The following is a 17403-nucleotide window of genomic DNA, read 5'->3' as shown; positions in this document are numbered from 1 at the left end:
TCAGGTACAGAGTTCCCTTTGGGTGTCCCTACAAAACACCCAGAAAACTCGCTTTTCTGCCTCTTGTGGTATACCTCCCGCTGCCCTAAGCCCTTGGAACCACTGATTTGTTCTCTGTCACTTTCATTGTGTCTGAGTGTGTCATAGAAATGGAAACATACAGTGCATAACCTTTCTTTCATTCGGCATAATGCCTTTGAGATTCATCCAAGTCACAGGGTTTTTAAGGAACAATAAACAAAGGCTTTCCATAGGTGATTTAAATTGCAATTAAAAAAAATAACTATTAGAGAGCAGATCTTAGAACTTATCGAACCTACAGTCCAGATACAAATTATGTAAAACCGATCCATGGAACAAGACCTAAAAATACTGCGTAGCTGAATCTTTTCCTCCAGTTCTTCACGTCTGCACTTGCTTTCCCATGATGCCCCATCCATTTGCAATTGAAATTGGAATCACAGCTTTTTAAACCACCCAGACTTTGTAATGTCAGCCAGACCCTCCCAGGCTATTGATAGACCATGACAACCAAACACGATAAAATAATACAGTGGAATCAAAGCAGGGAGGATCTTAGTAGGTAGGTCAGCATGTCTCAAGATATGGGATATGTACCACTAGTGGCTAAAAGCAAATTTAGGTGGCACATGATATGGCTTTAAATGTTATCTAATCACATAATTAGAAGATAATTGTCTTTCCTTTTCCATTCTATTCAAGTCTTCCTCTTCCATCCTGGAGAATGTCTTCGTTGGGTACGAGAATGTCACTAACGCCTTTCTGATAGTTTTTGATCTCTCTCTGGAACAGTGAAATAGGATGCCTCAGGTAGAACGAGGCATAGGCAACTGTACTGGGCTGGAATTGAACTGCCTTTTTCGGTTTTCACTGCATTCATTTTATGACTACATTCTATTTCTGGTAATAGATGAGGAGGCTCATTTAGGATAGTGATATAAAGTTTCAATTTTAAGTAAATGCATTTGAGTAAAAGTTATCAGTGGACCTCAATTGATGTAAAGTAAATGGAACTATTGGTAGGTATGTCCAAAAAACAAATCATGAAGATGGCACACAAATGGCTAAAGGACGGGAGGCAATGTGTTAGACTTTGTAAAGGATGTTGATGACCCCATGATTGGGGAGGTTTGTAAACAGATTGCCCCAGAGGCAAGGCAAGGTTTGGATGGTCTCCCAGCTCTTCCACCAAGGGTTCAGGCAACCAGGCTCTCAATGCTGAACTTAGAACCAATCCCAACAAACCTTCATTTGCATCAAAGTTTTGCCTGGCTTTAAAGAGAATTGTGTCATCTCTGAGGCCACATTGGCAGGTATTCATTCTCTAGGCCTCTCGGCCCAACCATTCCAGTGTTTCTCTGTCATTCTGCAGGTGCAAAGTACTGATCAAGGGTGAACAGATAATCTTTACAGGTGATCTTTAGGGTGCACTGCTCATCCCTTAGCCTCCTCCTCTTAGCAAAACCACGTGCTCCAGGTTAGACTTCATCCAAACCACTAGAATCAGAGAGACACTCACCTGTGCAAGCAAGCTCATCTCTAAAACAAGAACCTGTGAGCACCTCCACCTGATTCAGGTGGCTGATGTCAAGAGAAGTGTATAGATGGAGGGGAGGCTCTAAGCTGTTCCAAGTATGTTATTGGGAGCTGGAGGTAGTGACCAAGTTGCAGAGAGCTTCTATCCCACAGAGAGGCAGTGACAGCGTCACAAACTCAACATCCTACAGGGAGTCCATGGGCATGTACATGAATGACAATAAAGAGGGGTGGAGATTTCTGGCTCTCTGTCTGGGGCCCAGTTCTATAACCAAGTGGCTTTCTCCGACCATGGGTCATCTTGGCTTGAGATTCTTCTCCTCCTCTTTGACCCAATTGGTAAGACCCAGCTTCCCTCATATTGACTAAGGTCCACGTGATGACAGTGAGTGCCTCTTGCCTTCCAAGCACAGCCATCGGCTTAGTGATGATTACACCTTCTTCAAACACTATCAGGGAAGCAGGACCCAAGATAGAAATAATAAAGCCAAACACTTTCTTATCACATTGAATCACTACAACAACCTATAAGGAAGGAATACATCATATTCTCAACTTATATAAGAGAAACTGAAGCTTGGAAAGATGAAGCAACTTACCCACAGCCATAGCAGAAGCAGGATTAGAAGCTACTAGTACCTACTTCTGAGACCCACCTTCCCAGAGTCATAAAAGGCAAGATTGTAGGTCACATCCAGTCCACAGACATGTTCTATTTGACCCACAAGTGTTCTATAATAGTTGTGGATCAGTAAGATCAGTAAGATGTGATTACAAGTTGAGAGTTCACTTTCTCTAAAATGCCATATTCAAGCTTTTTATTTAAAAAAAGTATAAGATCATATAAGATCATAGCTGGGAGATCTGGCCATGCAGAAATGTCAAAAATATTGTTTAGGACTGACTATTATCTTCTAAATGGGACAATCAATACTCTATCTAAATGGGACCAAATACCCCATTTAAATGAGGCTTGTATAAATGTGACAAGTCCCCACCTATTCTTTATAACCCACAGCCAACTTCATTCATTCATTCATGTGCCCAAAGAGTCCCTAAGGATGTTGAGTTTGTGATGTCTTCACTGCTTCCAACTGCTTCTCCATGGGATAGGAGCTCTCTGCAGCTTGGCCACTATCCCCAGCTCACGAAGATATACTCAGAACAGCTCAGAGCTTCCCCATCCATCTACACACCTCCCTTGGCACCAGCCAGCTGGGTAGAAGGAGGTGCTCAGAGGTTCACGTTTTAGAGACTACCTTGCTTGCACAGTTGTAATTTGAATGATGCCCAGATTTGAGACCCTGTAAGTGGCTGTGACATAAGTATTCCCCAGAGTCACTTCTGGTCATTTTCTCTTCTTCATCCTAGGCAGGAAAGAACAATGGAATTAAGTCAAGTTCTTTCCCTCTTCATGAGATAAGTGACAAAGATTTGGCCAAGTTACCCAAGAATTTCTTGTTAATGGAGATGTTTGTGTTAGAGAAAATACAGGAAAGGGAGCCTAAAGTAGGGACTGCACCACCACAGAGCTTTGCAATGACTTAACTCATTTTTCACAGAATTAATAATTCAGATCCCACGGTGTTTCAGCTAGAAGTGGCCATAAACTGCAGAGAGTTTAACCAACCACTTCTGAAAATGGGGATTGATCCTAGGAAATGCTACCTCCACTTTAAGCCATCTCGCCTGAGCAAAATGAAAGCTGTTAGATGATTTCATATCTTCATTAAAACCATCAAAGCAGAAACACACCACGAAGAGGCTGCCAAGGCAGAGAACATTTCCCCATGCTTCAGCAGCTTTGGGAAAGTTGGAGAGATTCAGATTCTGACTGTCTTGCAGGAAGGTGTTAGAGTGTTCAATTCTGCCTGAGGGAAGCCACGCACACAAGCCCCCTACATCTGGCAGTGTCATCACCCCAGACACCTCCCCGTGCATGCTGATGAGGCGGGAACAGGAATGAGAAGCAGGGTGGCTCCCATTGAGTGACATGTGCCTTTACTGGGTTGGAGCAGGGCTAATTTAACCTTTACCAGATCTCAAGAGGTTACCTAAGAACTCTATATTTATAAAAAGGGCCTCAAAGATCTCTAGAAATGGGGAATCTGCCATCTTCCACCCATTTGGGAGTGAAGACTCCAAGCTACAGTAGAACATAATGTTCTTTGGTTAGTTCAGGGACATCCATAGATACACAGGACCAGTCAAGCCAGGGGCTGTATTGGGAAGTATATTTGGTTCGCACTCCAGCCTGTCACTTGTAAGGAAGAGCCTGAAAGATAGCAAGTCCTTAATAGGAACCTGGGCTGGGCACAGTGGCTCACGCCTGTAATCCCAGCACTGAGGGAAGCCAAGGCAGGAGGATTGCTTGAATCCAGGAATTGGAGAGCAGACTGGGCAACATGGTGACACCCTGTCCCTAAAAAAATACAAAAAGTAGCCAGGCATGATACCTCATGCCTGTAGTTTCATACTAGGGAGGCTGAAGTGGGAAGATCACTTGAGCCTGGGAGGTCAAGGCTGCAGTGAGCCATGATTGTGCCCCTGCACTCCAGCAACAAGACCTTGTCAGAAAGAAAGAGAGAAAGAGAAAGAAAGAAAGCCTATTATCATCATCCTCAGCAGCAACACTGCTACCATCATCATCACCGACAGCGTCTTCCTTGAGTCCTCTCTCACACACCTTGCCCCATGCAATCCATCAGCAAATCCTCCCACACTCCCTTCAAAGTGCACCCAGCATCTGTCTCCTCTCCCATCTCTCTCTGCCAGTACCGCTGCAACCACTTCTGCAACAGCCCCCTAACCAGTTTTCCTGCTTCTCTCCTTATTCCCTTACATAGCAACTCAAGAAAGCCTTGTAGAGTGTAAGTCAGATCATATAATGCCTTAACACTATCCAATAGTCCTGCATTTGCTCAGAGTAGAAGGCAAAATTCTTGCAATGGCTTACGAAGGCCCATCTCTTGTGCACTTCTTGTGCTCTCCACCCTGGACACACTGGTCCCTGGGTTTTCCTCAATCATGCCAGCCACCCTCTGTCCTCAGGGCCTTTGCATGTGTGTTCCCTCTGCTAGAACGTTCTTCTCTCAGACACAGCATGCTTTGCCTTCTCACCTCCTTCAGATTGTTGCTCAAATATCACCTTCTCCACTAGGCCTTTCCTAACCACCCTGTTTAACATTGCAACACCTTCCCCAGACCAAGTACTCTCTCTCCCGCTTCTCTGTATTTTCTCCATAGCACTTATCACCATCTGGCATAGATATGTTTGACTTATTTATTGACTATCTCCTTCCCACCCTGTAGAAAGTAAGCAGCATGAAGGCAGACATTGCAACCTGTTTTTTTCACTGCTCTCTCCCCAGTGACTATGTGACTGGCACATAGTAGGTGCTCAATAAACACCTATTGACATAATTACCAAGTCACCAGCATCTGTATTCTGCATTCTTTCAGAACCAGCTGTAGCAAGTTTCATAAAGGGGTGGACCAGTTTGTAGCCCTGGAGCAGACTCCTCAATTCCTACTCATCCCTCATAGATAGGCGTATCCACTCAAACGTGTTTACTGAGCACCCACTGTGTGTCAGGCACCGTTCTGAGCTTCAGGGATACAACCATGCACAAGACAGACAAGGTTCCTGCTCTCTTGTGGAGTTTTCAGGCTAGTGGGGGAACAGCAAGGAAAACAGAAAATGATGGCAGTAATTTCAGAAGGCAGTGAGAAGTAAGAAGTAAACAAAGCAAGATGGTGAGGAAAGAGAGAGTGAAGAGGAGGTGACCCAGCCTAAACTAGGAGGCTGAGAAATGTCTCTTTAAGGAGGTGACATTGGAGCTGGGACCCGCATGATGAGAAGTAGCCAGACATGAGATATTCTTGGGGAAGAATAATCCCCGTGGAGGAACAGCAGATGCAAACACCCCAAAACTTAGGTATTGGCTCTCCTGAAAGCCTCTTTGACCCACTCTGGGTGGGGGCTCCTCGTCTATGACCCCGCAAATGCTAGGAGCCCTCTCTCTCTCTCTCTCTCAGTGAGTCTGACTACTGAATTTCTCTGCACATTCATGTATTTAAAGGAGAGATTAGTTCTCTTTATCATCTTCATTTCTCCAGGGCTTAGCATATTGCCTGGCACATAGCAGGTGCCCAATAAATTCATGCAGAACTAAAGTGATCTGAAACTACTTTTTTTTTTAAATGAGACAGAGTTTTGCTCTTTTTTGCCCAGGCTGGAGTGCAATGGTGCAATCTTGGCTCACTGCAACCTCCACCTCCCAGATTCAAGGGATTCTCCTCCCTCAACCGGCTGAGTAGCTGCGATTACAGGCGCCCACCCACCATGCCTGGCTAATTTTTGTACTTTTAATAGAGACGGAGTTTTACCATGTTGGCCAGGCTGTTCTTGAACTCCTGACCTCAGGTGATCCACCCACCTTGGCCTCCCAAAGTGCTGGGATTACAGGTGTGAGCCACTGCTCCCAGAAACAACTTTATTTTGTGATTCGACTATAAATAGAGGTAAAAATCATGAAGTGAATGTATTTAGAAACAGCATCCCTACAGGGTCCCCCTCATTAGCCACCCGACCAACAACATTTCTATCCAAGAAAATCCTCTCTGGCCATTGAGGTCCAAATAACTTACCACCTTCTCCAGGAAGCTTTCCAAAATTCCCCTGAATGAATCTTCCCTCCTTTCCGTGCTACTTACTGTAGCTCTCCTTGTATCTTTAATATGGTACCTAGCCTCATCTGACTTGTGTGCAAACTTCCCATGAACATCTAATATCCTCACCAAACAGTGAAGAGTCCAGAGGCTCTGTGTTCTATTCATCTCTGTGTCCTCACCATGGAGCTCAATAAAGGTATGATGAAGAAATCAATGACCAATAATGACAGCTAACAGGTTTTTAATACCTCCCGTGTGCCACAGATGTTCGGAGCACTTTTATGTGTCATTGTTCATTGAATCCTCACAGCAACCCTAGGCGGCAGTCAATATGATTAGTCCCAGTGTGCCGATGGAGAAACTGAGATGGAGAAGCCACTGGTTGGCCCACACCCCTTGCATGCGGTGGAGCTGAGATTCCTACACATTCCTTCCGACCCCAGAGTCCGAGTTTTTCATAGCTGTGCTGAAACTGCCTTCCATAGTAGTTTCTGCATCTTTATCTCCATTTTGAGTTAATGCTTGGAATCAGGGCTTCTCTCTCTCTCTCTCTCTCTCTCTCTCTCTCTCTCTCTCTCTCTCTCTCTCTCTCCCTCTCTCTCTCTCTCCAATCAGATCTGTCTTTGTATTGCTTCCAAAAATGCCCTTGTTCCACCAAGGGGCCTTGCTTCAATGCCCACTCTTCTCTCCATCAGCCCCAGGGTTGATCTGGGGTTTCTTCACCCAGCAGCAAGCACTGAGGCTAGGAGGCAACCTGAGCTGGCAGAAATCCACCTCCCTTTAGTTGGCCATCTGCCCAATCAAACGCAAGCTTGGGAAGCCCTGTCACCATAAGCACCCTCTACATTGCCTCTGTTAACAATATAAGGGAAATTCCAGGGACCATTTTCTCTGCAGTGGGTCTCCTTTTACATAGTTAAAGGCACAAAGAAGTTGCATTGTCTTTCACTCTTGATTCAGTGAAATTAAATTGCCTGAGAAAGCAAAACTGACATCCTGCTCTGCCCTGTGTGTAAGCTTCATGTCATGTTTTTAAGCCTCATGTCATGTTTTCCAGAATGGAAGAAAAGATATTTTGCATCCTGAGATTTTACAAAAGGGACATTCTGTCTTACATGAGCCTCAAAATTAAAATAAAGAAGAGCCTGTGCCTGTCCCATGAATTGCTGATTCCCTCGTGAAGACAGCTTTCTCTCTGACTTCGGTAACACTGCCACCTCCATACACCTCACAAGCTACGTCGATGCAATAATTGTGGAGAATGCTGCTGACTTTCCACGAGCGAGAATAATGAAGAAACTCACTGTAACCCTGTGAGTTTACATTGTCTTTTAAATGCCCACTGCACCCTTTATTCAGAGAACCTGGCTGTTGGGAAGGCTACACTCACTTGTAAATATTGCAGGTCAAACTCTCCTCTCTTAGTGCTCATGTTTGTTCTGAGTTTTCTTTTGGTTCATCTCTCCCAGTCACTAACACATTAAAGGAACCTGAAAAGCTAGAAACAGTCTAGCCAGGCTGGAGTGCAGTGGTGTGATCATAGCTCATTGCAGCCTCAAACTCCTGGGCTCAAGTGATCCTCCCACGTCAGCCTCCCAAGTAGCTGGAACTACAAGTGCATGCCACCATGCCTGGCTAATTTTTTTTTTCTTTTTTAGCGATGCAACCTCCCTGTGTTGCCGAGGCTGGTCTGAAACTCCCAGGCTGAAGCAATTCCCTAGCCTTGCCCTCCAAAAGTGCTGGGACTACACCCGTGAGCCACCACACCCAGCCTGTCACTGGATTTACTTAAGCTGAGTTTTCAGCAAACTCCAGCAATATTTCCCATATTGTGTGCCTCATCTTAGGTGCTACATAGACCTATTAAATATCACCAAATCACAGAGATACATGTATTATCTCTCCCTCTTCACTTTCATTCCTTCTGATTACATCAAGAAGAAATGTCTCGCATTGATATTGATATTTATTTAACTGCTCTTAGTAGTGTCCCCTAGTATCCTCTTTTAAGCAAAGATGGAAAACACTGCAGGCTTGGAACATTCCAGCCACACTAGAGAGAAAAAATTCAATAACACTGTTTTGTTTTCAATCTAACTTATTTTTGTGATCACTTTCTAATTATGGCAAGTGTTGCTGGTTTCCATTTAGGGTGGCTTTAAAATAAAGTTGCTTTTAAACAATATTTATTTTAACTATACTTGCACAGTATGTGTTAGATTTGCAAATCCATAGCATATCTTTAGAAGACACTTAAAAACAGGTATCTATGGTTGCTTCTGGGAAGAGGAACTTCTTGGCTGAAAGACGAGGTAGAAATTAAGGGATTAATTTTTTCTGAATACCCTTTGTCACTTTTGAATTGCACTATATAAATATCTGGGGTTTTTTTCTTTTCTTTTCTGAGATGGAGTCTTGTTCTGTTGCTCAGGCTAGAGTGCAGTGGCACAATCTCAGCTCACTGGTTCAATCTCCGCCTCCCAGGTTCAAGAAATTCTACTGCCTCAGCCTCCCAAGTAGCTGGGACTACAAGCACACAGCCTGGTTAATTTTTGTATTTTTAGCTGAGATGGGGTTTCACCATGTTGGCCAGGCTGATCACAAACTCCTGACCTCAGGTGATCTGCCCACCTCAGCCTCCCAAAGTGCTGGGATTACAGGCATGAGCCACAACACCCAGCTGAATATCTTGCCTATTCTAAAATATACACACTGAAGGGAAAAACTTGTTCTTTGTGAAAATTTTTAATTTTTAAATGGGTTAGCTTAAGCAAAAAAATCAAGAAGATCAGACAGGATGGCTCATACCTGTAATCCCAGCACTTTGGTAGGTCAAGGCAAGAGGTGTGCTTGAGTTCAGGAGCTTGAAAGCAGCCTGGACAGCAAAACAAGACCCCATCTCTACCAAGTATTTAAAAAATTAACCAGATGTGTTGGTGCACACCTAGAGTCCTAGCTACTTGGGAGGCTGAGGTGGGAGAATCACTTGAGCCTAGGAGGTTGAGGCTGCAGTGAGCCTTGATTGTGCCACTGTATCCCAGCCTAGGTGACAGAATGAGTATCAAAAAAAAAATTAAGGAAATAATAGTGGAGGTCATGCCAGGCTTTGGCAAATGTCATGAAGGTAGCATAAGAATGTCTGAAATCTGAAAAAAATTCTCCCTCCCAAATAACTTAGCCACCATTTGGAAGGCACCTCGAGAGGTCCTTGAGCCTCCACCTAGAGCAGACACACCTGACTTTCTCACATGGGGAGTGTTCATGATGGTTGGTGGCCATGGGCACTGAGGTAGAATCATTGTCAGCTCCTCTGATTTGAAAAGCTTAGGAAGATACACCTAGTGGATCCATGCCCAGGAAATCCATGTGATGCTTGGGCTCCAGATCACCCGACCCAAATCTCTGTCCCATGTGCCCTGGAAAAACATGCTTAATAATAATGCCCCTGTCCTCTGTCCTCACCCTGTCCCCTTATCCCACTGAGAAAGCTGCTGGGAGCACAGCATTGAACCAACAGCCCAGCAATGTAGCTTGACAGACAGTAATTACCTCAGAAGCACAAAGTCATTTCCCCTCCTGGGTGGCTTTTCCCCACCTCATCAAGCTGTGTGTGAACTTCACAGTGCTTCAGCCCAGCCCTGGAGCCCATTAGGAGAACAAAGTGGCAGCCGAGCCAGCCTATGGCAGCCTGGCACCGAGCCTGGCCAATGGAAAGCATTTGACAAATGAATGGATTAACCTGCATCAGAGTTAGCTCCAGTGGAGAAAGTGAGTCCCACAGGTTTAGGTTGCTTGCATGGCCTGTCAGCCCCTATAAGGCTGATTCATCACCCCTCAAAGCCCTGCCCCCATCACCTGCCCTGATGGACAGGTAGAGATGACCTTCCCCCAAGTCCTCCAGCAGATCCAATCAATAGGGAGCTGTGCGCTCCCATCTCCCTCCCCACTCACCCTGTCACTCAATCATTTAGGAATGATTCACAGAGGTCTAACCAAAGGGAAGGAAGTTATTCTGCAGCTCTGCACACCAGATACACAGAACATTACCAAAGCATGCAAGTAATAGCACCTGTTGGACATTGACTCTGCTTCAAATCTATTAGGACCCTTTGGATGTGTCTCCAGATGTGTGCGAGGTACAGCAAGTGCCTCTGTATAGCAGGCCATGAAGGGCATGCCCACCATCGTATCTTATCTACCTGTAAAGCTCCACACCTTTCCTAATTTCAGGATAGTTGCTTTCAGGGAGATGGCATGAGTAACATTCAAAAACGTAAAATGGATTCAGCTCCTGGACCAATCAGAAGAGAGCCCTGCTGGCTACAGAGATGAAGCAGGGTCTAGTTGCTGGCTCTTTGGAAGGTTCAGAGGGTCCAGGTTAGGCTGGGGAAGCCAGGTCTCCCAGGGAGAGGTCATTTCAGGAATCAGTATAGAAACATCCTATCTCTTCAATCTAAGACACCATCAATCATAAGATACTTGTGAATTTCAGAGATGTTAAACATGCTTCTTAGAATCTCTAAGTCCTATTTTCACATGTACAAATCCAAAACAGCCTTAACAAGGCATGTATGTGGCTGGAAAGTGCTGGGGCTGTTGGCATCTTCTCCACATAAATGCTCCCTTGCCAAGTGATATGGTTTGACTGTGTCCCCACCCAAATCTCATCTTGAGTTGTAGCTCCCATAATTCCCACACTTTGTGAGAGGGACCAGGTGGGAGATAATTGAATCATTGTGGTTTCCCCTATACTGTTCTCATGGTGCTGAATAAGTCTCACAAAATATCTTGGTTTTTTTAAAGGGGTTTCCTCTTTTGCTTGGCTCTCATTTCTCTCTTGTCTGCTGCCATGTAAGACATGCCTTTTACCTTCTGCCATGATTATAAGGCCTCTTCAGCCACATGGAACTGTGAGTCTACTAAACGTCTTTTTCTTTATAAATTACCCAGCCTTGGGTATGTCTTTATCAGCAGTGTGAAAATGAATTAATAGACCAAGTCTTTGGGGTAAGCCCATTCTTCATGGCAAACTCTTGCCAGTCCTTCTCAGCTCCAAGGGGAAGGGAAACTAGCTCTTCAAAAAACTTTCTTGAGCAATGACAGTTCTCCTTTCCCATTCTGAATGTTCCTCCATGCCTGACAAGAACTGTACATTTGCTGGCACTAACTATTATATCTCCAGCATGCTGCAAGGCTGATAGAGGGCTGCAAGACAAATGGGGCGGGGGGGTTATGGACTCAATGGTTTCATTTAATCAGTGTGTGATGTCTGCCTGGACCAAGGCAGGGAATTTCTGTATAAAGGCCTAAGTCTGCATAGATGCTGCAATTGTGCACGCAGGTGTACATGTGGGGGTGCACATGCACATTCCTCTGTGTGCACACCCAATGAGCACACATGTCTGTTTCATGTGTTGATCAAACTGTCTGCATTAAGTACTTCATGCAGGAGGCCCCTTACCTTCTGCCTTTGATTTTATTTTTTTCTAAGGTTTGCATTTCCAGAGTTGGGCTTTGCAATTAGAATATAATTTCTTGATGAAAATGTTCTGGATATTCTGTGCTTTTTATTCTCTTTCTTACTTAGACTGTTGCCTCTGGGGCAAATACTCTGTCGCCTTCTTTGCTTGCAGCATCCCAAGAATATCATTGATGCTGAACAGATAAAGAAGCAGAGTTGTGAAGTCTGAAATTTATAGAACAGGCTCATCTATCAAAATTTGGACACCAGAACACGGAGTCAATTATCACATATTAACTTGCTCTTGTTGGCATTTCAATGCATTTAGAAAAGATTCACTTCTTCCACACACACGTTCACCTGCCATACCGAAACACTAGTAAAAGAGAGAACACTTCAGACCTAACAGCTTTCCCTGTGGCTCTGAAAACTACTACACACAGCAAAGCTTACATCTCTTTATAATACATGACCCTGAAGAGTCTGCTTCACATCCAAACTTTCTTAGAATGGAGGACATCCTAAATATGATCTTAGATTTGGGAAAGCACTTTTACATAGATTGCCTTAATTGATTTTTATAAGATTGCAAAGCAGTTCAGGCATCATTCCCATTTCACAGGTGAGCAAGCTGACATACAGATATGTGAACTGACTTTTTGTTAACATGAAAGGAGGGAAGGAAAGAAGGCAAGAAGGAAGGAAGAAAGAGAGAAAGGAAGGGAGGAGGAGGGAGGAAGGGAGGGAGGGAGGGAAGGAGGGTAAAGTATGGAACCATCTTTATAGCAATTGATTAATTCCTCAGCCCCATTTAGTAACAGCAGCAGGATCAGAAACTAATATTTTTAATACTAATGGAACTAATAGTGATAACAGGAGGGTGGCAGTAATTAGTAGCAGTAACAGTAGTAACATTACTGCCTTATCTTTACATATCATAGAATTTTCCAGGGCAATTTCACGTACAGTTTTGCATTTATTCTTCACAACAAGCTTCTAGGATAGTTACTATAGGTCCCATTATATGATGAGGAAGCTGAGACTTGGGAGAATCATCTTTCTTCAAGTCATACAGCACCTAGGTGACCACCTCTGGTCTTCTGACAGGAGGGTCCTGTCCTGGTTCCCTCATCAGTCTGGTGTAGGCAGCTAGGAGATCTCACCCTGCAGCTCTTATCTCGGGGAGGAAATGTCGGCAGGGGTAACCCAGGCCAGATACGTAGGTGAGGTAAGCGTCAGAGATGACATCGCAGAAAGACAGCAAACTGGAAAGAACCCACTGTGGAAGGCTGAGCTCTCCAGTGGTGGCCTGAACTGAACGGTTCCCAAGAAGAGGATCAGGCTGAGGACAAGAAGGTGCAGACTCTGTCTCCTGGTCTCTCCAGATGATGGCGTGTCTCTGGCTGTATCACTCAGCCTTCAGCTTTATCTCCATTCACCCACAGAAAGAAGCCCCTCTTTTGGGTTAAGGGTAAAACTTTGGTTTTTCTGCTATCTGGATTTCAGCCTCTTGACTAGGAAGTTATCACCAAGGGCTCTGATGTGGGCAGATCATGCTGAGATCCACACTGCCTGCAACTCTGAATCTCCCCATTGGGAAAGCACAGTCCACTCCAATGGGCGTGAGGGTTCTTTGGCCATGTCTTCCCAGTGGACACTGGCTTTATGATGGCAAGCTGTGAACTGACAAGGCAGTGGACGGAGAGGGGAACATCCTATCACCCACTGCACATGGCTCATGGAATTCAGGAAGAAAGTGGGAATATGGGTTTTAAAGGATTCCAGAAATCCCCATGATTTCTGCAATTAATGCATATGACTTGGCCATAATAAAGAGAAATATACAGAAATGTTCTTTGCATACAGAAAGATGTTCTGGAGATTACCGAAACAGCATCCAAGTGGGGTAGTATAACCTTGCACAGAAATGGCAATCCACAAGCTAAACACTTGACTCCAGGGTTGTGGATTTGTAACTGAAAGAAGCACAAACCACACCGCCTTTCCTGATACTGGAGGCTCCCAGCCGTCCTGGTCAAACAATTGTGACCAGGGAGAGGGCAATTATGACCAGACCTCTAGGAAAATATTTTAGAAATATAAAATGGGGAAAGGTGGTAGAGGGGGAGAGGAGAGAGAAGCGGAGCTGTCAGCATGCTTGATGTTAAATAAAACCTACCAAGACTCAGCTGAGAATTTTAGCAGAATCCAAATGTGCTAAAAAAAAAAAAAAAAAAAAAAAGAGGCATGGCTCCCATCTCTAAGGTTCACAGTTAAGCTGGCTTAGAATCACACATGCCAAGGTTAAAAATAAAAAGCAGCCATCCCTGAATGACATGGGCTCCGGGATGGAAGCCTGAGTTATGTTGTTTAGTGGTGGAAGGAAGAAAGGGGAGGAAAAAGAGTCTGGGTTGAGGGTATAGGTATTTATTGGAGTCCACACTATCTAAAAGCTAGATGCTCAGAATTTTGCTGTTTTGCACTTAAAAGGCACTTCACATTGGCAAAAGGTTTCATAATGATCTTCAGATTTTCCATCGAGGAAATGCTGGCCTGCATTCGAATGCGGTCATGGCTGACCCACTCAGGGCTCTGCTGGTCAATGTGTTTGCCTCCCCCATCCCAAGGTCTGGTTCAGAGAGTGTCCACATGCACCTAGACAGGATGCCCATGAGTCACAGCTTGGAAAGCACAGTGAGTTATCAGCATTGGCACAAAGCCAGATCTGCCACTCTGTGCCACCCTACCCTATTAACCAGCATAATGGTGCTGTGGCCACCCACAGGCTCGCTAGTCCCTGCTTGGCTGCAATGGGGATAGACTATGTGTCTGTCTGCTATGGGCGGTACATGACCCACTCCTTGTCCCCACAACTAAAACCATTGTGGGCCAGGAGTAACCTGCAAAAGTGCTAAATTAGGCCTGTGGTCCTCCCATTTTTTGTAAACCCAGGGCCCTCTATTATAAGTGCAGGGGGTCCTCTTTCTAATGAAGTTGTCCCTTGTCCAATATGCATATGACCTCTACTGCCTAAAGCCGTAGATAAAAATAGCAGATTTAGCCTCAGCTACTCTGTCAGCTACCATGTTACCCCCTCCCCTATGCAGATGTTTCTGGAAAGTCTTCAAAGGGTCAGATGAACGGTGAGAATTCTGTGACCTATGTGTTAACAGGGAACCCAGACATTACATCACCCACATGTGGGCCAGTTCTACACCTCAGCACCATACAGAGCTGGAGAGGCAGACGGGCATTGAGGAGTGGACCCTGCCACCTTACAGAAGCTTTGGTCTGTGCCTTGACACCCCCAGTGGGGATAATTATCCTCCTTGGCATGAATGGGAAGCACAGACAGTCTGTGCATAACTGGCTGCCCCTAGGACCCTGGCCAGACTTCACCCACAGTGCCCATCTTCAAACTCCACATCTTGGCTACTGGTTTAGAAGCATCACGTAACATGAAGTGTCTCTTTTATGCCTTTGAGGCACTTTCGAAAAGCCTTGGAAGGTATACAGGACAAAGACTGTTTTCTGCCCATTGGGATGGATGAGAAAAGAGAGGCTGAGAGAGTTTAAGACACTTGCTCAAGCTTAAGTGACAAAGCCAAGACTCGAATCCAGGGCTCTTTCCACTACTTCAAGACCACTTACCCAGGGCCAGAGCTACTGGGGTGGGGGGCGGGGAAGAAGAGTCTCAGCCTGGTTACAGCAGCAAATACCTGGGTTTGAGATTGAGACTCCTTAAGGCACCTTTCTTACCAGAGACCTCTGGGGATGTGCTCTCATTTGGCCTGAACTATGGGGACCTTTCCCAAACAGACCCTTGCTGCAAGAAGCAGTTCTGAACTGACTTCCTTTTCTCAGGGTTCTTCAGGTGTTGGGGACCAGCAAAGACCTAAAGAGGGTCAGGATGGGGCGGCGTTCAGGAAGCACACATCTTTGCCAGTCCCTTCCTTGGGCACCCCAAGGGCTAGTCGCAGAGGGAGCCTGCCCTCCAACTGGCACTTAGGTTTGACTGGAGATCTCCTTTCTTTTCCAGCGACTCCAGTGACAATAGGGAACGCCCTTTGTAGTTCCAGAAACTTCCCGTCTAGATAATCACTGGGAAGTTCTGGGTAAATCCTGCTAGAGTTTCCCATAGCCCCACGTGTCAGCCTGAACACATACAGCGAGTTGGGTTAAAAGACAGAGGAAACACAAGAAACAGACCGCTCTCCCGATGGAAGCGATCAGAGACCCGGCGTACGGAGTGGAGCTCCCGATCCTTACCTGTACCAGTCCAGCCCGCGGCCGTAGTTCCTGTCGAAGAAGTGGGGCTCCGTGCCCAAGGCCCGCACGTCCGGGTGCACGCGGATAAATTCCAGCACGGCCCGGGTGCCCCCCTTCTTCACGCCCACAATGAGGGCTTGGGGCAGCCGCTTGGTACCTAGCTTGGGTGAGCCGGAGTGGTTGGAACCGGAGAGACGAGGTGCTGGCACGGTGGGAGGGCTGGGAGCGCTGGGCTCGCTGGGCGTCGGCCGGGAGGGATCACAGGGGCGGGACTTCTGGAGAAGTTTTTCGCCGCCCGCGCTGGGGCCGCGGAGGCAGCGAGGCGCGCCCAGAACGCGGCTCCGACCCAGGTCGTCGCAGCAGCACAGGAAGCTGTAACACAGGTAAGTGCAGGAGAGCGAGAGCGTGAAGGCGAAGAGCAGCCTGCGCGCCCTCCGCGGCTGAGGTGGCCCCGCGCGGCCCAGGACCCTATAGGCCATGGCTCCATGGACCCGCGCCGGGGGTCATGGTTTCCGAAGGGGCACCGGCGGCGGAGCTGCTGTAGCCCTGCGGTCTCCTAGAGGGCTCGCGTGGCTTTGCCGGGGCCGCGCGGGTCGGACGTTGGGGGCACCGTCTTCTCCAGGCGCTGCTGGCCGGGGCGCGCACGGTGCCCAGGGATCCCGGGGGCAGCGGCTCCTCGGGGAACAGGCGGTTGCATTTCCAGCATCTCGTGGTCCTAGGCGATGGGGCTCCGGGCAGGCGGGCGGCTCGGGGGCTCCCTGGCCCTTATGTGCGCCGGGTTCGGAGCGCGCCCAGCGCCCGAAGCCCCATTCCTCATCCTCGGACCGCCGCGCACGAAACGCTCGGCGGCAGCGCTGCTGTGCGGGCTGGCGAGTGGACCGGACGGTGGCGCTGGCGCGGGCCGTGATCTGGCTCCTCGGGAAATGCCGAGCGGAGTGCGCTGCCGGCTCTATTTAAGGAGTCGCCTGACGTCAGCCGCGCGGGTCCCCCGAGCCCGCGCCGCGCCCGGGGACCTGGCCCGCCCCCTGCGCCCCCACTCTCTTACCCCTCCCAGAAACACAGCACGCGGGCCCTCCCCACGCAGGCCACTCCCTACGGAGCCCCAGGCCAGGTTGGGGCGGTGAAGAGAAGGTATCAAGGCATGGTACTCCTCCGGGAGGCTGGACACCCCCACCACGCGGGCCTCTCGACACCCAGGGGCAGGAACCCAGGTCGAGATCGCGCCAACATCCAGACCAGACAGACCCAGACGCAGACGCAGGCACCCTGCCCTGGTGCGCGGTCCCACCACCCTGACCCGTACACGCACGCACAGGCACAGAAGCACAGGCGCCCTAGCCCAGACACACCCCCACATCCACGCGGGGGCAGGGAGGAGAAGTCCCCTAACCTGGACCCAGATACACCGACAGGGACACTCCCCCCCCCCCCCCCGCCCTCGA

General features: G+C 47.3%; 1 protein-coding gene across 1 annotated transcript in view; it reads right to left on the bottom strand.

The window, feature by feature from the left end:
• Window positions 1-16889, bottom strand: part of HS3ST2 (heparan sulfate-glucosamine 3-sulfotransferase 2) — a 104500-nt gene extending 87611 nt beyond the window's left edge. Inside the window, exon 1 of the mRNA XM_002755991.5 lies at window positions 15962-16889. Coding sequence (XP_002756037.4) covers window positions 15962-16440 — 479 coding nt within the window. The 5' untranslated portion in view covers window positions 16441-16889. The remainder of the gene's footprint in view (window positions 1-15961) is intronic.
• Between the last annotated feature and the right edge of the window lie 514 nt (window positions 16890-17403).

The sequence above is a fragment of the Callithrix jacchus genome, chromosome 12, assembly GCF_049354715.1.
Source record: "Callithrix jacchus isolate 240 chromosome 12, calJac240_pri, whole genome shotgun sequence".
NCBI classification, from domain to species: Eukaryota; Metazoa; Chordata; class Mammalia; order Primates; family Cebidae; genus Callithrix; species Callithrix jacchus.
The sequence above is the reverse complement of the archived record's forward strand: the minus strand, read 5'-3'. Positions and strand labels throughout refer to the sequence as shown.